The sequence below is a fragment of the Notolabrus celidotus genome, chromosome 14 (assembly GCF_009762535.1).
Source record: "Notolabrus celidotus isolate fNotCel1 chromosome 14, fNotCel1.pri, whole genome shotgun sequence".
NCBI classification, from domain to species: Eukaryota; Metazoa; Chordata; class Actinopteri; order Labriformes; family Labridae; genus Notolabrus; species Notolabrus celidotus.
Genome location: NC_048285.1, coordinates 446,087 through 469,514, shown reverse-complemented (window position 1 = coordinate 469,514; position 23,428 = coordinate 446,087). Strand labels below are relative to the sequence as shown.

The 23,428-nt window shown below is 44.9% G+C and overlaps 2 protein-coding genes across 2 annotated transcripts; both read left to right on the top strand.

The window, feature by feature from the left end:
- Positions 1–1,211: 1,211 nt before the first annotated feature.
- LOC117825627 (trace amine-associated receptor 1-like) lies at positions 1,212–2,201 on the top strand. Its single transcript, XM_034701540.1, has one exon. The coding sequence runs from the start codon at positions 1,212–1,214 to the stop codon at positions 2,199–2,201; it is 990 nt and encodes a 329-aa protein (XP_034557431.1).
- A 16,830-nt stretch (positions 2,202–19,031) lies between these two features.
- Positions 19,032–22,295, top strand: LOC117825626 (trace amine-associated receptor 1-like). The gene is made up of 2 exons (XM_034701539.1): positions 19,032–19,085; positions 21,306–22,295. Exons 1-2 carry the CDS (start codon positions 19,032–19,034, stop codon positions 22,293–22,295), a joined length of 1,044 nt encoding a protein of 347 aa, XP_034557430.1.
- Positions 22,296–23,428: the final 1,133 nt, after the last annotated feature.

The window sequence follows — 23,428 nt, the reverse complement described above, 5'->3', positions numbered from 1 at the left end:
TTTTTTATAAATACAGACCTCTACATCAGTTCTTCTTTATAAATGCAGACCTCTACATTGGTCTGCCCTGACCTTTGCACACTTGAACTCTTCAGTTGAGCTAGTTATTGGTAGCTGGAGTAAGCCCTTTCCATACATTGCTATTCTACTAAGACACAGAGGAACCCCTAACCATTTCCTGATGTATGAATTAACCAACCTCTCTATCCTTTCCACCCGTGGAACTGGAACTGTGTAAACTGACAGTGGCCACATAAACCTAGGGGGAACTGAAACACCAAAGTTTCAACTTTCCTGGGAGTACCGACTTCTCTGTGTTTCCTATCCCCTCTGCTACATCTTTCCTCAGCTGTTCTACCTGATCACTATCCAAACGTCACTATCCGTTGGGACAGACTGTCTGACCTCACTTCTGTAGGGTCTGTATTTAACCTCCGACTTCACTGGCCGGGGAGACAGAGCTCATTCAGTATGCACTGTTGACCTTGTGTGGCACCTTCGACTCTGGTGGCAGTACTGCCCAGCTCACTATGGAAGGTAAGTGTGATGCATGTTTGTGAATATATATAATATGCTTTAAGAATCTGGCGTGTAGTCTAATCTGTAAGTTATTTCTGAACAGCATTTTGCCTTCTTAGTTGATAGGACATGTTTTTTGAGGTGAGCTGACTGTTGGTTGATAGCTAGTCATCACTGGTCATTTAATATCACCTTTACTGTTGATACAGCAGATCTGAGCTTCATGGGAACATGACAAGAATGAGTCGGCTCCTAAGACTCCGTGTCAGCTACTATTTACTGATCTTCAGTAGAATTTTACTTCTGGGACTTTTTCCAAACAAGATTAATACAAAGTTGTGTGATATATGACCAGTTTTATGAGCATGTTAAAAAGCAGTACCCCCTTTGTAATGTCTGTTGTTGCAATAGTTCAAATATTGAAGAGCTCTAGCAAGAGTGAGAGGCACTGCACTGGTGACTGGTAATGGCAGTTAGATTCAAACTGGTAGGAAGCAGCTCTACAGAGCTACAGAAGATTAACTTCCACATTATGTCACCTCCCTACCTGCTCCGCGGCCGTCTTTGTGAACAAGCATTTGTATTGACTTTGATAAGAGAAGCACTAAAGTATATAAATGATGACCGACAGAGCTACAGTTCATACATTTGAGTCCATTCCTAATGTTTAATTCTTGTTTCCTTTCAAACAGATGGAGCCAGCATTCTGCTTTGAATCTGGAAACGTTTCATGCCTGAAGAGAAACTACCCCACGCCACTGCGTGTCACCCTCTACATCATTTTTGGGATCATCATTGTTCTGACAGTGTGTGGAAACCTTTTTGTGACTTTCTCAGTTGCTTATTTTAAGCAGCTCCATACTCCAACCAACTACCTGATTGTCTCTCTGGCTGTGTCTGACCTGCTCTTAGGGTTGTTAGCCATGTTCCCCAGTATGATCCGAACCATAGAGTCCTGTTGGTACTTTGGTGACTTCTTCTGTAAAGTCTCCTTAAGCTCAGATGTCATGTTGGTTACAGCCTCAATTCTGAATCTGTCATTCATATCAGTGGACAGATACTATGCTGTTTGCCAACCTCTGCTTTACAGAAGCAGAATAACTGATAATGTAGTGCTGATCATGATCCTGCTCACTTGGAGTATTTCAGTTTTTTTAGGCTTTGGGATGATTTTTCTGAAACTAAATATTTTGGGTGTTGAGGAGTTTTATTATAACCATGTTGTGTGTAAAGGAGGGTGTGTTTTGTTTGTCAGTGGACCTTCAAGTGTAATCTCATCCGTTCTTTCCTTTTACATGCCAGGTGTTATAATGCTTGCTGTGTATCTGAAGGTTTTGCTGGTGGCACAGAAACAGTTCCGCAGCATACAGAGGGCAGGCTGTGTGAGCTCAGTGAAAACATCAAGCCAGACTAAAGCCACTAAAACTCTGGCTGTTGTAATGGGAGCCTTTCTTTCTTTTTGGACTCCTTTCTTTGTCTGCAACATCATCGACCCTTTCATTAGTTACTCAGTACCCCCACAACTGTTTGAAGTACTTATGTGGTTGGGAGCCTTGAACTCTACAGTGAACCCTATGATATATGCATTTTTTTACAGGTGGTTCAGAAAGGCATTTCAGTTATTAACCTCAGGTGATATCTTTAAATCTGACATGTCAGGGACAACACTCTTCACTGAATGAAGTGTTACGTTACAGGCCACATGTTTTAAAAATTGTGGTAAATTGTAGACCTTGCTAAAGTATGTCTGTTAAGGAGCCTTATGGCCACAACCTGAACCACCTTTGATTGACCAGAGTGCAATTTGAGTTCTGTTGGAATTCCTCCACAGACTGGGTTTGAAGGAAAGTGTTGATTCTGTTCTTAATCACCATTACAAAGATTTTTAATCTCAACTGTTTTGAAATGCACATTTACGTTGCTAGCTTCAATTTGGGCTCATTCATGTTACAGCATGTTGTGCAGTGTCTGTCTGATCAGACGCTGCACAACATGCTGTAACACCTCTGCTCTAATCTAAACCCAGCCTGCCATCCAAGCTTCAGCTGCTCCTGGAGTCCTCATGAAAGATGCAGTTTAAAGGTAATGTTTATATGCAGACAGCGTCAGAAAAACTAAAGCCCATGGTGCAGAACGATGTGAATTAAGATAACCTGTCACAAGTACGTTTCAAAGAATGCAGTAGAGTTTTTTGGCCCACCGTAAGCCCAAGCTGACAACTATCACTATCAACTGCCACCTGTGACCATTTACATCCAGGATGTAGAGCGTTATGAGAGCAGACATTAACCCAAGCTACAGCTCCAGCTAGTGGAGGGAGGCTGAACTACAGCTGAGAGACACCACTCACCAACATTTCAGGCCTACAGTAACACATTTGTGAAATCACTTAACAGACAAGCAAATCTAATCAAGTAAACCTGAACATCCTTATTATCAACCTGCACAAGTGTAGATGACCTGTATGTGAATGCAGAGCAAAAGTCAAAACTGAGTGGTCACAAGTGCAATATCATGCAGCTACACCTCTACATCAGTCCTTCTTTATAAATACAGACCTCTACATCAGTCCTTCTTTATAAATACAGACCTCTACATCAGTCCTTCTTTATAAATACAGACCTCTACATCAGTCCTTCTTTATAAATACAGACCTCTACATCAGTCCTTCTTTATAAATACAGACCTCTACATCAGTCCTTCTTTATAAATACAGACCTCTACATCAGTCCTTCTTTATAAATACAGACCTCTACATCAGTCCTTCTTTATAAATACAGACCTCTACATCAGTCCTTCTTTATAAATACAGACCTCTACATCAGTCCTTCTTTATAAATACAGACCTCTACATCAGTCCTTGTTTATAAATACAGACCTCTACATCAGTCCTTCTTTATAAATACAGACCTCTACATCAGTCCTTGTTTATAAATACAGACCTCTACATCAGTCCTCGTTTTTAAATGCAGACCTCTACATCAGTCCTTCTTTATGAATACAGACCTCTACATCAGTCCTTCTTTATAAATACAGACCTCTACATCAGTCCTTCTTCATAAATACAGACCTCTACATTGGTCCTTCTTTATAAATACAGACCTCTACACCAGTCCTTCTTTATGAATACAGACCTCTACATCGGTCCTTCTTTATAAATACAGACCTCTATACAGACCTCTACATCGGTCCTTCTTTATAAATGCAGACCTCTACATTAGTCCTTCTTTATAAATACAGACCTCTATACAGACCTCTACATCGGTCCTTCTTTAAAAATGCAGACCTCTACATCAGTCCTTCTTTATAAATACAGACCTCTACATCAGTCCTTCTTTATAAATACAGACCTCTACATCAGTCCTTCTTTATAAATACAGACCTCTACATCAGTCCTTCTTTATAAATACAGACCTCTACATCAGTCCTTCTTTATAAATACAGACCTCTACATCAGTCCTTCTTTATAAATACAGACCTCTACATCAGTCCTTCTTTATAAATACAGACCTCTACATCAGTCCTTCTTCATAAATACCGACATTTACATCAGTCCTTCTTTATGAATGCCGACCTCTACATTGGTCCTTCTTTATAAATACCGACATCTACATCAGTCCTTCTTTATAAATACAGATCTCTACATCAGTCTTTTTTTTATAAATGCAGACCTCTACATTGGTACTTTTTTTCAAATACAGACCTCTACATCAGTCCTTCTCTATGAATACAGACCTCTACATCAGTCCTTCTTTATAAATGCATACCTCTACATTGGTCCTTCTTTATAAATGCAGACCTCTACATTGGTCCTTCTTTATAAATGCAGACCTCTACATTGGTCCTTCTTTATAAATACAGACCTCTACATCAGTCCTTCTTTATAAATGCAGACGTCTTCATTGGTCCTTTTTTTACAAATACAGACCTCTACATCAGTCCTTCTTTATGAATGCAGACCTCTACATTGGTCCTTCTTTATAAATACAGACCTCTACATCAGTTCTTTATAAATGCAGACCTCTACATCAGTCCTCCTTTATAAATGCAGACCTCTACATTGGTCCTTTTTTTTTTTTATAAATACAGACCTCTACATCAGTCCTTCTTTATAAATACAGACCTCTACATCAGTCCTTCTTTATAAATACATACTTCTACATCAGTCAAAAACTGCAGAGTTTTCCACAGAGGATTAAACTGAAAAGAACATGGCAGGATAGATGTAAGCAGCATTTGCTGCTTGAGACCTCGATGAGCAGACAGAGTGATAGAAAGTGATAAGAATAACTGGATTTATATAAGTCAAGCGCTCTACAAAAACATGATGAAGGGAGCTGCTCTCAGCAAGAAGAGCACAGTGAATCTTTCAGTTTGGACCAGTGGCGGCTGGTGGAGTTTTCTCCAGGGGGGGCTATAACTCCAAAATAGTACATGTTTGCTTGCTTTTTGGTAAATGTCTGGGGTATCACACCAGTGTATTTACATACACGAAAACAGCAAAAGCAACATTGTAATGTCATGTACTGTTCTAACTTTTGTTCATAAATTTTGCTCTTCTTTCCTTGAGAGAAATACATTTCTCAATGACTCTATGGTTAAAGTCAGCGATGCTTTTGACAAGTTTCTTCTCCATAGAGAGCATGGCCAATGCATTGAGACGATCCTGTGACATTGTGTTCCTGAGGAAGGTCTTGATTCTCTGCAGTGTTGAGAAGCACCTCTCAGATTCAGCAAGATTCATTTGATTGTCTTGCTGCATCACCTGTAATAGATAAGTGACCATGGTGATGGTGTCTTGTGACTGTAGTATTCAGGCTGCCACTGGTGCAGTAGGCTAAATAGCTTCAGTAGATCATTGATTAATAAGATTTGTGTTTACCATGTGTATAAGCTGTGTAAGCTAATCATTGTCTCAGTACTTATTTAAAGAGGCGTAGATATTATTCATGTATCACCAATTAATGTGTGTGTAGTAATGATTTTACATGCTCGCCAGCAGAGGGCGCTGTTACACTGTGTATAATGCTTGTTAACAAATAATCTGTCAAATAATAGCATTACTATTCCTGCCAGTTTAACTTTTCTGAAAAGTTCTTTAAATCAGTAATACCTGTCTTAATCCATGCTGGGTCAGATCCTGATGTTTGGAAAAGGAGGCAGGGAAAGCAGACTAACGCATTAGCATCACTGCATGTAGTTAGCCTTGTTGCTAAACCAGGTCCTGGAAAAAGACCGGGTGTATTGTCTCCCTCTGTCTTTGGACTGATGATTAATGTTGATGTTCGGCTGATCAGGTCCACGCTCTTTCACGTGGAGCTTCTCCTGATATGTTCTCCTCTCAAAAGGTGATGTTTTGAGTGACTTCACTGAGTTATTTACTTTCTCTGCGTCTCTGTCCGATCGTCTCCTACTCCCACGGCTCGAGCTGTCAATCAGCCGCGCTTGATGACAGACGGCTGTGACGTCAGCCCCATGACAGGAGGGTGGTGGTATGTAAATCAAGCTGCATTCAGCTCTGGGCGCAGGGAAGGTGCGCCCCGACACGGCCCTATCTCTTATATTGAAGAGGAGCTACTGCGCATGTACAACTTTTAACCAGAGTCTATGGCCAAAGATTTCTGCGCCCCGGAGGAAAACCGGAGAAAACCAGTCTATGGGGAAAACCCATGGGGAACATACGTCACCAATCAGACAACACAGATGAACGAAACAGCTTTGCTAATAAATATTTAACTATACAATATTAATCTTGCTCATTTTAAAATATATATACATACAGTTCAGAATATTATTTTATTATTTAAATTTTTATTTATTTATTTTTTTTAAAAAATTTTTAATGTCTTGTGGTGGGTGGTGGGGCGGCGCCCTAGCGCCCCTATTGGCCAGCCGCCACTGGTTTGGACAATCAGTCACCACTACATCTTAAATCTTTCTTTTATTTATTAAACATCAACCATAAATGAACAGATGAATACTATGAATATGGGTCTCTGTTATATCTGTGTATCTGTGTTTGACATGTGTTTACTTAGTCGACTAAACAAACGTCTTCATCCTGGATATTGACTGAGCTGTGATAGCTTTTGTGGCAAGATAGGGAGTTGCACTCCCTACCTTTAGGGGTCAGTGTGTCGTGTTTGATGGATACTGGGTCCATGGTGTCCACTATAACTGAAAGCTTTTTCCAGGAGCATTTCGCACCTTGGGATCATGATCGCCTGCGGTCCTGTCATTGGCTACAGCTGCGAGCAGCTAATGGCCTAGCCATTCCATATGTTGGCTATTTGGAGCTTGACGTGACCCTCTGTGGGAAGGAGATGTCCCGCTGCGCAATCTTGGTCGTAAAAGACCCCCCTGAAGCTGTGGCCTCAGTCCCTGGAGTCTTGGGGATGAACATTATCCGACGTTGCTATCGGAATCTTTTCGGGGCATATGGTCGGTCTCTCTTTGATTCACCCCCTGTGTTGCAGGCCCCTGGCCCTGTCATTGAGGCCCTCCAGAAGTGCCACCAGGCTGCTGCCCAGGTTCAGAAGGACCCTATGGGTTCAGTTCGGGTGCAGGGTAAACGGGCCCTTCGCATCCCTGGCGGAGTAATGAAGATTGTGGCCAGCACTTGCTCTCCACACTTTGGAGATCAGCCGGCGCTGTTCGAGCCCCCCGATTCTGGTCTGCCAGCGGGGTTGCTGGCGTCTCCATGCTTGGTTCAACTTGTCCGGGGTACGGCTTATATTCTGGTGGTCAATGTGGGAACCAGCGATATTCTCCTGTATCCTCGGACTTGTCTTGGTGCTCTCAGTGGTGCCCAGGTTGTTAGTTTACCCACAGGGGTGACTGAGGTGAGGCCTACCACGGCTACGATCTCCTCACAAACAGCCAGTAGCTCGACCACGGGAGTGACCCCACAAGTGGATCTGTCCATGTTGACAGAGGAGGAGCAGGGGGAGGTGAGGTCTGTGTTGCAGGAGTACAGTTCAGTCTTTGCAGCCCACGATGGAGACTTGGGCTGTACTGGCCTCATCTCCCATGACATTCCGCTCCTTGATGATGTCCCTGTTCGACAAAGGTATCGTCGCATCCCTCCCTCAGAGTATGAGGCAGTGAAGGCTCACATCAATCAGCTTCTCGAGGCGCAAGTCATTAAGGAAAGCTGTAGCCCCTATGCCTCACCCATCGTTCTGGTCCGGAAGAAGGATGGGAATCTGCGCTTGTGCGTTGACTACCGCCTTTTGAACAGCAAAACCAGGAAGGATGCGTTCCCACTGCCTCGCATTGAGGAAAGCCTGGATGCGCTTTGTGGTGCCCGCTGGTTCTCGACAATTGACCTGGCTAGTGGGTACAACCAGGTGCCAATGTCAGAACCAGATAAGCCTAAGACCGCTTTTTGTACCCCTTTTGGACTTTTTGAGTTCAACAGGATGCCTTTTGGGCTATGTAACGCCCCAAGCACCTTCCAGCGGCTGATGCAGAGGATGTTTGGAGATCAGCAAGGACAGTCCCTCCTTCTGTACCTTGATGACATCGTTGTTTTCTCCTCCTCCGTTTCTCAGCATCTGCAGCGGCTGGAAGTAGTGCTTGGTCGGCTCCAAAAGGAAGGTCTACAGGCCAAACTGGAGAAGTGCTCTTTCTTCCAGAAGGAAGTTAAGTACTCAGGCCGTGTCATCTCAAGCGATGGAGTCTCCACAGACCCTGAGAAGATCGAGGCTGTGTCCAAATGGAAGCGGCCCCGTCATGTTACAGAGCTGCGCTCCTTTTTGGGTTTTGCCAGCTACTATCGGCGTTTTGTAGAGGGTTTTGCGCAACTGGCCGACCCTCTGCATAAATTAGTAGCTGAGCTTGCAAGCAAAAAGCCCAGAAAAGGATCCGAGCAAGCCCTGGGTGCTGCCTGGACGCCGTAGTGTGAAGCCAGTTTTGAGGCCTTGAAGTCGAAGCTAGTTTCTGCCCCTGTGCTCACTTATGCTGACTTTGCCCGTCCCTTCATTTTGGAGGTTGATGCCAGTCATAGTGGCCTGGGAGCAGTCCTCTCTCAAGAGATCGACAGAGGTGTTCAGCTTGTCGCTTATGCCAGTCGTGGCCTCAGGCCAACGGAGGGAAACATGGATAACTACAGCTCCATGAAGCTGGAGTTTTTAGCCCTGATAACAACCCGTTGAGCTACCTGCAATCTGCCAAGCTGGGTGCCACGGAGCATCGTTGGGCCGCCCAGTTGGCTGCGTTTGATTTTGAAATCCAGTACCGATCAGGTCCGGTAATCGGACTAGTGATGCACTCTCCCGGCAGTATCTGTCTGGTTCGGGTTTGGCTGATGGTGTCGTGCCAGGCACTTCAGTCCCCAGTGTCCTCCAGCGTGCAGCAGTTCTAGACCCAAGGGTGGTGGCAACCCAGGGTGTAGTATCTGCTTTTCCATCTCCCTCTCCTGCTGACATTCGTTCCTTGCAGGAGGCAGATCCCCTTGTGAAAGAGTTTTTGGTGTTTTGGCGGAGACGGGCTCGGCCGACGCCGGCTGAGAGACCTCAGGTTTCTAAGCCGGCGATGGCCCTTATGCGTCAGTGGAACCATTTGGTTGAAAAAGAGGGTGTGCTTCACCGACGGGTCTTCCAGCCTGATGGTGGGGGTGAATCCCTCCAACTGGTTCTGCCTGCAGTCCTTAAGCAAGACACCCTTAACCGCTTGCATCAGGAGCATGGCCACCAGGGCATTGACCGGACCACTGACCTGGTGAGGCAGCGTTGCTCCTGGCCGGTGATGTCATCGGACATCAAACAGTGGGTCCAAGAGTGCGAGCGCTGCCAGGTTGCAAAAGACTCTGGGTCAGTGCCGCATAGCTTTATGGGTCACTTGCTTGCTTCGGAGCCAAATGAAATCTTGGCCATTGATTTTACCCTGTTGGAGCCCTCCAGCAATGGCGTTGAAAACGTCCTTGTTATGACAGACGTTTTTAGCAAGTACACCGCTGCTGTTCCCACTCGGGACCAACGGGCCTCTACTGTGGCCCATGTTCTCCTGACAGAGTGGTTCTACAAATTTGGTGTTCCAACCCGTCTTCATTCAGACCAGGGGAGGAGTTTTGAGAGCGCTGTGCTGCACCAGCTCTGCTGCTTGTACGAGGTTGCGAAGTCTCGCACTACTCCATACCATCCAGCGGGCAATGGGCAGTGCGAGCGGTTCAACAGAACCCTCCACAACCTCCTACGCACTCTTCCAGTCTCGAGGAAACGGGACTGGGTCTCCTGTTTGCCCCAGGTGTTGTTCTCCTACAACACCACATCCCATCAGGGCACAGGAGAGTCACCCTTCTACCTGATGTTCGGTAGAGAACCTCGTCTCCCCATCGGTTTTCTGTTGGGGCGAGTTCAGGATCCTGTACGTGGGGAAGTACAGGAATAGGTTTTTGAGCATCAAGCCAGGCTTCAGGTGGCTTTTGAGGGTGCTAAAGAACGGTTGTTGGCTGCGGCTGGTCACGGGAAGGAGCGTCATGACCAGCGGGTTCGTGATGCACCCTTACCGGTGGGCCATTTGGTTTACCTTAAAGTTCACAGTGCAAGGGGTCCTCACAAAATTCATGATGTCTGGAGCTCTGTAGTCCATCAGGTGTTAAAAGCCCCAGCGAATCAAGGAGCAGTATACACTGTCGCTCCAGTGCATGACTTGCATCATGCACGAACAGTACACCGGGACATGTTGAAGGCGGTTATCAGGGCTCAGCCTCTACCGACCCCTCCCAGGGACCCCTCGCCTTCTGGCCTGGAACAGGTAGAGGGTGAATCCCTCAGTGATGGCGACTTGTGGCTCTTGGTACCAGAAACACCTATGCCGCCTGTGTCGGTACGTCGTTCTACAGGTCCGAGTAGTTCCGCTGCGACAACTCGTTCAGAGGTTCAGGTCGATTCAAGTGTACCTTCGGCTCAGAGTGACCTCGTACCGCCAGTTTTTTCCTTGTCCCCATCAGAGCAACCTGGCACCAGTCAGCAGGTTCTGCGTCGGACTGCTCGCTCTACAGCTGGTCAACATTCCAACGTTCACCATCTTCCGCTGAGTAATCCACCACAGCCGGCGCAGCCTATGTCTAATGTCCAGATAGCCGTTTTCAGACCCTGGTGGTAGTTTTGTTTGTTGGTTCATTGTCGGGGTGGCGATGCAAAATCTGGGGGTAGATGTGGCAAGATAGGGAGTTGCACTCCCTACCTTTAGGGGTCAGTGTGGCGCGTAGTTCCTCTTCCTCCCTCACGGAGCCGGCAGACGTGAGATATACGTCCGGTGTTGTGCCTGTGCGGCACGGAGAGTGGTGTCGGGTTTCCGAAGGTAGGCGTGCTCCATTGTCTGCTTGATTCATTCATTCACCTGTGCGGGTTGTTTACTCTGGTGTTCGCTCCGTTACAGCAGTGTGGTTTGACGGGAGCTGAGCTGTTCTGCTGGGTCTGGGTGCGCAGTGTGTTTCCTGCGGGTAAGGCGCGTTTGTCTGTCGTTTCTAACATTTAGCTGTTGATGGTCTGGTGAGGGATTTAACAGCTTTTCTTTCCCAGCCATCACTCGCCGAGTCTGGGCTGCATGCTTCCTCCTGCTGTCGCCGACATACGGGTCTTTTCTTGGAGTGTAACACTGAAATAAGTGTTTGATTGGAGAACACCACGGGCGCTTTCACAGGACTGTGTGAGGCGAAATAACTGCCCGGTGGCTTTGCTCGGGCCTCCATCGGCGCACCGTTTCAGCTGTCTGCTGGCTGGTGTTTTAGATGTGCAGACAAATTATGAGTTCAATTGTTTGATTTATCTCCCCTGCTTTTGTTATTTTCTTTATTGACTATTGAGTTTGTGTTTTGATTGTTTTGATGTATTGTGTTTAAATTGGTTTGTTTCTATGGTTTAGTTTGGGTTATAGTGGTATGATGGCTGCCATCATTGCATGATTTTAATTGTGTTTGTTTCTTCATTTTGTTACAGGTGCTGAGGGCCCCAGAACGGCAGCGGTTCCCTGGTGGTGGATCCCTTTTTCACTTTTGGTTTGCTGTCTTACGGGTGTTGTGTAGTTTTGGATCCCTCCCCCTTTTGTTTCCGCTGTCGTGGTAAGCCCCAGACCTGTCCTTATTTCCTTTTGGCAGTCCCCATACCACTGACATTTTCCCTTATTTAGTATGCTTTCATTTCGTCTGTTTTAATCACTGTTTTTTTTTTTTTTTTAATTTTGTTTTTGCAGGATTATTCCAGTACAACCAATACAGTGTAATAGTTAACAGTCTTTTTCTGTTTTTAAACACACACAAACACACACACACACAAACAACCGTCCTCCCACCACCCCACTCCCTCAAACCCCAGCTCAAATTAACAAAACAGAATGTAAAATAAAATACAATACAATCAAGTAACACGTGGTACAGACATAAATAAATAAGTAAGGAAATAAATAAATAAATAAATAGAAATATAAGATGTCGTTCATAAGGAGTTTGATATTAGTTTTGTTTGCTGCTCGCATCCCAGTCAGAAAGAGTCTAACTCAGGCAGCATTGTCCACATGACCCATGTTGGCTCCAGGCGCCCAGACTCCACCGCGCAAAGGCCTCTAATGGGGGGGGGGGGGGGGGGGGCAGCCACCAGGGACGGGGGCACGTAGGTAAGAAGTACGGAGAAGGCACTGAATTAGCGCTGCCGTCTATGGGGTCAACTCCTTGGGAGGGAGGCGGTCTACATAATCAAGTAAAGGCCTCCAGTGGGTATAAAATTTATCCGATGAGCCCCTGATGGTGAATTTTACCTTTTCTAATTTTAGCAGCCTTAAAACATCGTTTAGCCAAACTCTGAATAAAGGTGGTTGAGAAGACTTCCAAAGCAAAAGGATTCTTTTCCGGGCAACCAGGGACACAAATGCTATCACATTGTTTTGCGTATTAGTAGTAGCTAAATCAAGCGGGGCTCTGCCAAAGATGGCTATATGAGGAGATGGCTGAATCTTTAGGTCCAGGATGTCAGAAATTGCCAAAAAGAAGGCTTTCCAATACTCACATAGTTCGGGACATGTCCAAAACATGTGGGTAAGGTTGCAAGGGGTTTGGGAGCACCTACTGCACTCCTCTTCTGTCTTATCTGGATAGAACTTAGAGAGTTTGTCTTTGCTATAATGAAGCCTATGAAATACTTTAAATTGAATAAGGGATAGCCTAGCACAACTTGATGATTTGTTAATTACTTTCAGAGCCTTCTCCCAAAATGCATTAGTTGCAGTTCTGATTCCCAACTAGTTTTAATGTTGGTTAGAATGGATTCATCAGAGGGAGTCAGGAGGTCGTAGAAAAAGGAGACATGTCCCTTAGGGAGGGATTTAACTTTAAGGGCATTGTCTATCCCACAGGGAGGCGGAATACGGGGGAAGGCTAACGTATGGGTCCTTGCAAAGTCCCTAAGTTGGAAGTATCGAAAGAAGTCTGCACTGTTCAAATTATAAGTTGAGCTCAACTGTTCGAAGCTAGCAAACAGACCATCTCTGTACAAATCACCCAAACAACAGAGGCCTCTCTTCTCCAAAGCAGCAAATCGAGGATCAGTCTTTGCTGGTATGAATAAGTGGTTGCCACATAGGGGAGTTGACCGTGGAAGGAGAAGCCACCCAAAATGTCGTCGGATTTGTGTCCAAATCTTTAGTGTGGATATGATAACAGGATTAGTCGTGTAGTCGGAGAGGGAAAGTGGAAGAGTGCTACATACGAGAGCAGGGAGGGACGTGGAGCATGAATCCGCCTCTATTCGGCACCAAGTCTGTTGAGGTGATATAAACCATTGTGTTATTTTATGAACATTGGCCGCCCAGTAGTAAGTCATAAAGTTAGGTAAACCCAGTCCACCTGCGGACCTACTTCTCTGAAGTAAACTCCTATTAGCTCTTGGATGTTTGCCGGCCCAAATAAATGAGGATATTATACTATTTAAGGATTTAAAGAAGGACCTTGGGAGGAAAGTAGGTAAACACTGAAAAAGATAAAGGTTCCTTGGTAAAATGTTCTTTTTGACCGTCTGTATTCTGCCTGCTAAAGATAACGGTAAGCAATTCCATCTCTGTAAGTCTGACTTAACAGCTGATGTTAGGGCATCAAAATTCTGTTCTCTTGTTGTACGCATAGATCGTGTAATTACAACGCCCAGGTATTTTAGTCCTGTAGTTACTACTCTAAATGGGATAGATGATGGTGGAATCTCCACTGCCAGTTGGTTAATTGGGAGGCACTCACTTTTCCCTACATTCAATTTGTATCCAGAGAACCCACCGAACACACTTAAGAGACTAATTATATGTGGGATGCTTTGTCCCGGGTCCCTCACATAGATAAGGAGATCGTCCGCATACAATGAGACCCGATGCTCGATCCCCCATCTCTCAATACCCTTGACCATTCTTTCTGATTTCAGCGCAACTGACAAGGGCTCGATGGCAAGCGCAAACAGCAACGGGGAGAGTGGGCACCCCTGACGCGTGCCGCGTGAGAGGAGAAAAGGATCCGAGCGTTGAGAGTTGGTACAAATAGACGCGTGTGGGGACGAATAGACCAGTCTGAGCCAAGAGATGAAGCAGTCGCTAAAACCAAATTGTTGAAAGGAGTGGAAAAGATAGGTCCACTCGACCCTATCAAACGCCTTTTCGGCATCGAGGGCTATTACGGCTTCTGGCTCTGTGGGGGATGAAGGACTATGGATTACGTTTAGGAGTCTTCGAACATTTGAAAAGGAGTGCCTTCCCTTTATGAATCCTGTTTGGTCCTCTGAGATGACTGAGGGTAAGATAGACTCCAGGCGGTGGGCCAGAATTTTAGACAAAATTTTAACATCCACCGATAGAAGCGAGATTGGACGGTATGACGCACAGTCAGTTGGGTCTTTATCTTTTTTGTAAATTAGTGAAATAGAGGCTTGCATGAGAGTTGGAGGCAGTGAGCCATGTTTATATGAGTAGTTGAACATTTCTAACAGTAATGGGGCTAGTTGGTCAGCAAACTTTTTGAAAAACTCCACCGGGTACCCATCTGGCCCTGGGGATTTGCCACTTTTCATGGACTGTATTGCTTCTTTTATTTCAGAGAGTAGGAGGGGGCTATCTAACCTTTGACTATCATTGGATGAGATTCTAGGCAGGACCAGCTTTTCAAAAAAGGTCTTCATCTGAGTCTCATCTTCTGGGGACTCTGAAGTATACAGTTGGCTGTAAAACGCCTTGAAAGTGTCATTTATTTTGTCAGGATCCGATACTAGTTGGCCTAACTGATCCTTGATTTGAACAATTTGGTTGGATGCCCTTTTGGCTTTTAGCTGATGGGCCAGAAGCCGGCCCGCCTTGTCTCCGTGCTCGTACAGGGCCCCGCGAGACTGTAGCAAAATTTGTTCAGCCTCGGTTGTGAGAAGGAGTTCCAACTCTGTTTGAATTTGTATCCTTTCCTTATGTAACTCAGGGGTTGGCACTGTTGAAAGCAGGTTGTCTACTTTAGCTATTGACTCCTCCAGGTCTCTCTTACGAGTTTTGCGCTGTTTATTTATGTGGGATGAATATGAAATTATCTTTCCCCTGATGAATGCTTTAAGAGTCTCCCAGAGTATTGCTGGGGAGGTCTCCTCGTTTATATTAGTCTCACAAAAAAAACTGATTGAATCAGAGACTGTTTTACAAAAGTTTTCATCAGCTAGTAATAATGGATCGAGCCGCCAGAATTTGATTCTCTTAGGTTTCAGGTCGAAGTGAAGGTCTAGGATGACCGTGGCATGATCTGAAACGGTTATTGGGGAGTACTGTGCAGAAATGATTGACGGGATTAATGTTTTATCTACAAGAAAGTAATCGATGCGAGAAAATGAGCGATGGGCGTGAGAAAAGAAGGAGTATTGCCTAGAAGAGGGATTCATGTGTCTCCAAGGGTCTGTATAACCGAAACGGTCCATAAAGGCAACTAAGGTTTGGGCCATTTTGGAAAGGAGGGCTGGGCGTGGGTTGGATCTATCAAGTACAGGGTCTATGACGCAGTTCATGTCTCCTCCCATTATTAGTAAATGTGTATCAAGATTTGGAATAGTAGCAATCAACGTTTTCACAAAATTATAGTCATCCCAATTAGGGGCATAGATGGAAGCTAAGATGACTGGTTTTTGATAAAGTACACCTGAAACTATTATATACCGTCCACTTGGATCTACTATTGTTTTATTAGAGATAAAATGAACATTCTTCCTGATAAGTATGGCCGTTCCTCTAGTTTTACAATTAAACTGTGAGTGGTACATTTGTCCAATCCAAGGCCTATTTATTTTTCGATGGTCGGAGTTACATAAATGAGTCTCCTGTAGAAACATGACGTCTGCGTTGAGGTTCTTAATATGTGTCATAACTTTGGTCCGTTTGACGGCAGCATTCAGTCCCCCAGTGTTCAGGGAGACAATTCTTACCTCCCGTCCGGAGCTACCCCCCCCATGAGTCACAGCAGCCATTGAGCAGCGCGAGGCCGCCAGGGCACCAGGTAAGCCCTGGGACGCGAGCAGCTGGAAACCAGTAAAGCGACACCTTCATAGACAGTACCAAAAGAGACATTAAGAACTAACAATACAGTTAATAAAGCAAAAGCAATAACAAAACAGAAAACATAGAAAGAGTACCCCACCCCCCCTCCCATACCCTCCCCCAAGAAAAACCTATCTACTAGAACTTGAACCGTGTACTTCCTTTTCAGCTTCTTCATCCTCCTGGGTTCATCACTGTCTCCACATAACCCTCAACTTGAGGTAGATCTGTATAACCCTTAAGATTTAGTGTCCCTTTGTTTTATGATCCGTAAGTCTAACAAAAATAAACCATTTTCCAAATGATTTTAGCAATATGAATTGAAAACAAAGCACGACCAGAACCTGCTTAGCAACATTGAGTTTCAGTCTTTCAAAAAGAGAAAAAAAAAAAAAAAAAAAAGAAAGAAGGGATCCTCCACTGCTAAACATTGTAAAACATAAACTCTTTTGGGTATTAGCATAACACAGATTTGTAATTTACATAATTGAACTTGTACTAACAGAATATACCAGGTAAACATAATGTAAGGTCCTATAGTGATCTCTGCCCTTCAACCATTCAGTGTTCATATGCTAAATCTGTAGCTTGAATCCACTGAAACGTGTGAACTTTGAACAATCTTAGAAACAAAAATATACTATGGAATATAATATAATATAAAGTAAAATATCTAAGCGCCAAAATGACTTAGCTCACCACAGTATGGGGACTCAATAGAACGGATCACTATAAACAACATCTCACGAGTGTATGATTATACTTAGCCTAGCGCGTATAACTAGCCGTGGGTCAAAGGTGCTACATGGGGTCCCTTCCATGTAGTTTCTTAAACGGTCAAGGCACCTTTGGGCTGTATACTCACGGAGCGAAGAGTTCTGGAATATTTAAAGTACTCCATTATCGGTCAACACTCCCACCATAGGAGCGATAGCATAGCATTAGCTGATGCCCGACCCCCATCTGACCAGCGGCTAAGCTAGTCAGGCCTCGGGGCCCGCTGAAAGTTAGCCGTGAATGTGGTAGCTTCTTCAGGCGATGCAAATCTCTTCTTTGTCCCATTGTCAAGCGTTATTTGCAGGCGGGCTGGGAAGAGCAGGGCCGGCCTGAGATCGAGGTTATATAGTTCTGACATCACCGTCCTGTATTTGGCCCGTTCCTCGGCGACCTCCGGCGAGTAGTCCTCAAAGATCTGGACCGTCGTCCCCTGGTATTGGAGTTTCCCTCGTCTCTTGCGAGCTTCCCGAACGATAAGGTCTTTAATCTGGTACCGGTGGACGCGGATTATTACCGGACGTGGCCTTGCTCCGGGGCGAGGTTTAGCTGCAAGGGTCCTGTGTGCACGGTCCAGTTCAGGGGGAGATTGGAGAACTTGGTCGCCCAACAGTTCTACCAATAAGTCCGCGAAGAAGCTCGTGGGTCTGGGGCCTTCAATAGACTCTGGGAGGCCGACTATCCGAATGTTATTTCGGCGGCTCCGGCTCTCGAGATCCGCGGCCTTCGCCGCTAGCTTAGCGTTGGATTCCGCTAACGCCGTACATCTCGTCTCCAGTGCGCTAATTCGCTGATCCTGTAGTTCGGCGCTTGTCTCAAGTGAATCGACACGTTGACCCTGTTCTGTAATTGTGCTTTGAATGCTGTCAAGTCTTGACTCAAAGGCCGCGAATGCCTTTTTAATGTCCGCTGAGATACTAGCTCTATGCTCTTCCAGCAGGCTAGTTATGCTAGTAAGGCAGGAGTTACTGCACGTAGCGGGGTCAGCTTCGGTTTTTCTTTGTGGCTTTGATGATTTAGACATTGTTTCTGGAGTTTGAACGTGTAAATGACTTACAGATGTAGTTTTACGAAGTTTGGGGCTGTTAAAAGTAGGTTTATAAGAGGGTAGCTACCGGAGACACGGACGACGCTGCCTTCTCACATGCTTACCAAACCGGAAGTCTGTTTTAATCACTGTTTAATAAAGTATTTTATATTTTGGAAATCACGTTCTCTCGTCCTGTGGATAATTCGAACCGCGTGCCCTTCCTGTCTGTGTGTTTAGTTATTTAGTTTACATCCTGGGGTGTAAGTCCCCAGGTGGCGTTGCCCTTACTTACACATCACTGCTCGCCTTGCCACACTTTGAAGAATAGCCCCACTGCCTGTGACCAATTCACCTTGACGCTCTCCAGTCCCCCCAGTGTTTTCAAATGTTTGTGTTTTTCAATATATTGACCCGGCACTAATTTGTTTACTTTGAAACGAGCAGTTAAAGACATGAGTGATGAAAGTACTGATCATAACGAGTTCCCTGGTCGAGGAGGAGCGAGAGTACAGCCAGGGATAATGAGTTCCCCATTCTTAAAGGTGTGAAAAGTCTGGAGAGGAGGCTGACATCTACCTGCATCCCCATCAGACCACCTTTCACACCTCTAATGAGTGTTTATGTTGTGTTCATTTTCATACCTCACAATCCAAACTTCAAACTTTGATCATAACACCTGTCTCTAAAGCAGAGCTTACTTTGCAAATGAAGAGGAGAAGCGGGCTTTCTTTGTGAAACATGCAGAACGTTCCTGTTGAGGGCTGCACGCCACATTTTCAACATGTCCTCTGCTTCACACTGCTGTTAGCAGCTCTGTCTATGGCACCATGTTCTCAAACACTCTTGTGTTAGATATGGGTCTGCTCAGTCGACTAAACAAATGTCGCCATCTTCGGTAGTCAATGTTGACTGAACTGTGCGTGACACTGACCCCACAATTTCCAGGAGTACAGCAACGTCTGTAAGCTTCCAGGAAATGTGCGGAAATGAACGCACAGTATGGACAGAAGGCTCTGTTCATATCCGTCTGTGTATAAGACGTAGAGCATAAACAAAACATTAGGATGCTTCAACATCACTATGATTAATAATTAAGTTTAACAAATAACCATTTAGGAGAGGGTTTGGCCTTTAGACTGGGAACCGGTCTCAGCTGGACCACTGACTGTGGACCATGGGCTGGATTCCTTACTGGCTCTGGCTGAGACTGGAGGATAGCATCCTGGAAGTCAGCAGGCCAAAGAGATGCTAGCTTTAGGCTAAAGGCTGATTCATACTTCTGCGTCGAATCAACGGCGTAGCCTACGCCGGGGGTCCGCGTAGCCCCCGTACCTACTCAGAGGCCTACGCACGTAGCTGACGTGCACCTCCTCCAAAATGTAACTACGCGTAGAATCGATGCAGAACGCAAGCCCTGTGATTGGTCCTCACGGCGGCATTGTGTTTCCTGCATTTATATCACTTCCGGGATCCCGGACATGGGCCGCACATCGTCCGTGTATTTCATCTCCTCCTCTCTATTCTTCATGTAATCATGTCTGTATGATAAACAGTAACATGTATCAGCTGTAGATTAACAGAACACGCTCTGAATCTCTGTGGAAAAGTAGACAGAGATCGTAGAGGGGCCGGAAGGAGGTGACCGGCTACCAGCGAGACCACACTGTTGCTGCGCGACACTGACACATTGACGCACAAGTATGTGGTGCTCATGTCCGCGTCAGCCCCTGCTGCGTACGGGAGACACAGAAGTATAAATCAGCCTTAACAAGCTCAATGCCATGTAGCGGGCAGAGGTGCAGACTGGAAGCTTGCAGGGTGGATGTAAGCAGGCGATGTGAGGACTAGAGGCTTGTGTACTGGATGCCAGGAGGGAAGGCTCACTGCTCAAACCTCAGAGCTGAGTTTATCTACCTCTTTAGGTCAGGTAATGATTGGATCATGAGTTTGTGAAGAGCCGGGTCTGAAATCCTGACATTGGTTACTAGAAGGTTGTTTTACTCATTTCAAATCTTATTACGAGCCACTGCCTTTGTACACCTAACCACTTCCTCTTGTGGACGTATCTGCTCCACTACCAGCTTCCTTCTCTCTTTAGGACCTGCCTTGTACCACATTGGCCTGCCTGAGCTAAGCCCCAAGCCCCCACGGCCTTGCTGCACGTTCCCTACAATCTCTAGGTGCATAAGAGCTGCCTCTGCTTCCTGTACTGCATCTTCTGGATTCCATTTCCTACCTCTAGTTGGATTTGGAACCAACCTACCCACTACTGCGTCTCTGCTCCCAGATAGCAACATCTCTGTCCTGACCTTTGCACACTTGAACTCTTCAGTTGAGCTAGTTAATGGTAGCTGGAGTAAGCCCTTTCCATACATTGCTATACTACTAAGACACAGAGGAACCCCTAACCATTTCCTGATGTATGAATTAACCAACCTCTCTATCCTTTCCACCTGTGAAACTGGAACTGTGTAAACTGACAGTGGCCACATAAACCTAGGGGGAACTGAAACACCAAAGTTTCAACTTTCCTGGGAGTACCGACTTCTCTGTGTTTCCTATCCCCTCTGCTACATCTTTCCTCAGCTGTTCTACCTGATCACTATCCAAACGTCACTATCCGTTGGGACAGACTGTCTGACCTCACTTCTGTAGGGTCTGTATTTAACCTCCGACTTCACTGGCCGGGGAGACAGAGCTCATTCAGTATGCACTGTTGACCTTGTGTGGCACCTTCGGCTCTGGTGGCAGTACTGCCCAGCTCACTATGGAAGGTAAGTGTGATGCATGTTTGTGAATATATATAATATGCTTTAAGAATCTGGCGTGTAGTCTAATCTGTAAGTTATTTCTGAACAGCATTTTGCCTTCTTAGTTGATAGGACATGTTTTTTGAGGTGAGCTGACTGTTGGTTGATAGCTAGTCATCACTGGTCATTTAATATCACCTTTACTGTTGATACAGCAGATCTGAGCTTCATGGGAACATGACAAGAATGAGTCGGCTCCTAAGACTCCGTGTCAGCTACTATTTACTGATCTTCAGTAGAATTTTACTTCTGGGACTTTTTCCAAACAAGATTAATACAAAGTTGTGTGATATATGACCAGTTTTATGAGCATGTTAAAAAGCAGTACCCCCTTTGTAATGTCTGTTGTTGCAATAGTTCAAATATTGAAGAGCTCTAGCAAGAGTGAGAGGCACTGCACTGGTGACTGGTAATGGCAGTTAGATTCAAACTGGTAGGAAGCAGCTCTACAGAGCTACAGAAGATTAACTTCCACATTATGTCACCTCCCTACCTGCTCCGCGGCCGTCTTTGTGAACAAGCATTTGTATTGACTTTGATAAGAGAAGCACTAAAGTATATAAATGATGACCGACAGAGCTACAGTTCATACATTTGAGTCCATTCCTAATGTTTAATTCTTGTTTCCTTTCAAACAGATGGAGCCAGCATTCTGCTTTGAATCTGGAAACGTTTCATGCCTGAAGAGAAACTACCCCACGCCACTGCGTGTCACCCTCTACATCATTTTTGGGATCATCATTGTTCTGACAGTGTGTGGAAACCTTTTTGTGACTTTCTCAGTTGCTTATTTTAAGCAGCTCCATACTCCAACCAACTACCTGATTGTCTCTCTGGCTTTGTCTGACCTGCTCTTAGGGTTGTTAGTCATGTTCCCCAATATGATCCGAACTGTAGAGTCCTGTTGGTACTTTGGTGACTTCTTCTGTAAAGTCTCCTTAAGCTCAGATGTCATGTTGGTTACAGCATCAATTCTGAATCTGTCATTCATATCAGTGGACAGATACTATGCTGTTTGCCAACCTCTGCTTTACAGAAGCAGAATAACTGATAATGTAGTGCTGATCATGATCCTGCTCACTTGGAGTATTTCAGTTTTTTTAGGCTTTGGGATGATTTTTCTGAAACTAAATATTTTGGGTGTTGAGGAGTTTTATTATAACCATGTTGTGTGTAAAGGAGGGTGTGTTTTGTTTCAGGGCAAACTGTCATCTACACTCTCATCCGTTCTTTCCTTTTACATGCCAGGTGTTATAATGCTTGCTGTGTATCTGAAGGTTTTGCTGGTGGCACAGAAACAGTTCCGCAGCATACAGAGGGCAGGCTGTGTGAGCTCAGTGAAAACATCAAGCCAGACTAAAGCCACTAAAACTCTGGCTGTTGTAATGGGAGCCTTTCTTTCTTTTTGGACTCCTTTCTTTGTCTGCAACATCATCGACCCTTTCATTAGTTACTCCTTACCCCCACAACTGATTGAAGGACTTATGTGGTTGGGATTCTCAAACTCTACAGTGAACCCTATGATATATGCATTTTTTTACAGGTGGTTCAGAAAGGCATTTCAGTTATTAACCTCAGGTGATATCTTTAAATCTGACATGTCAGGGACAACACTCTTCACTGAATGAAGTGTTACGTTACAGGCCAAATGTTTTAAAAATTGTGGTAAATTGTACACTTTGCTAAAATATGTCTGTTAAGGAGCCTTATGGCCACAACCTGAACCACCTTTGATTGACCAGAGTGCAATTTGAGTTCTGTTGGAATTCCTCCACTGACTGCGTTTGAAGGAAAGTGTTGATTCTGTTCTTAATCACCATTACAAAGCCTTTTAATCTCAACTGTTTTGAAATGAGAATTTATGTTGCTAGCTTCAATTTGGGCTCATTCATGTTACAGCATGTTGTGCAGCGTCTGTCTGATCAGACGCTGCACAACATGCTGTAACACCTCTGACCTAATCTAAACCCAGCCTGCCATCCAAGCTTCAGCTGCTCCTGGAGTCCTCATGAAAGATGCAGTTTAAAGGTAATGTTTATATGCAGACATCAGTCCTTCTTTATAAATACAGACCTCTACATCAGTCCTTCTTTATAAATGCAGACCTCTACATTGGTCCTTCTTTATAAATGCAGACCTCTACATAAGTCCTTCTTTATAAATACAGACCTCTACATAAGTCCTTCTTTATAAATACAGACCTCTACATCAGTCCTTCTTTATAAATGCAGACCTCTACATCAGTCCTTCTTTATGAATACAGACCTCTACATAAGTCTTTCTTTATAAATACAGACCTCTACATCAGTCCGTCTTTATAAATGCAGACCTCTACATCAGTCCTTCTTTATAAACACAGACCTCTACATCAGTCCTTCTTTATAAATGCAGACCTCTACATCAGTCCTTCTTTATAAACACAGACCTCTACATCAGTCCTTCTTTATAAATACAGACCTCTACATCAGTCCTTCTTTATAAATACACACCTCTACATCAGTCCAAAACTGCAGAGTTTTCCACAGAGGATTAAACTGAAAAGAACATGGCATCACAATCCAAACTTCAAACTTTGATCATAACACCTGTCTCTAAAGCAGAGCTTACTTTGCAAATGAAGAGGAGAAGCGGGCTTTCTTTGTGAAACATGCAGAACGTTCCTGTTGAGGGCTGCACGCCACATTTTCAACATGTCCTCTGCTTCACACTGCTGTTAGCAGCTCTGTCTATGGCACCATGTTCTCAAACACTCTTGTGTTAG

What these genes read in the sequence shown, in the direction of transcription:
- LOC117825627 (XM_034701540.1), top strand. Translation starts at nt 1,212, where the DNA reads ATGGAGCCAGCATTCTGCTTTGAATCTGGAAACGTTTCATGCCTGAAG.
- LOC117825626 (XM_034701539.1), top strand. Translation starts at nt 19,032, where the DNA reads ATGGGCTGGATTCCTTACTGGCTCTGGCTGAGACTGGAGGATAGCATC. An exon ending in TGGAGGATAGCATCCTGGAA is followed by an intron (nt 19,086 to 21,305) that starts GTCAGCAGGCCA and finishes CCTTTCAAACAG; the next exon opens with ATGGAGCCAGCATTCTGCTT.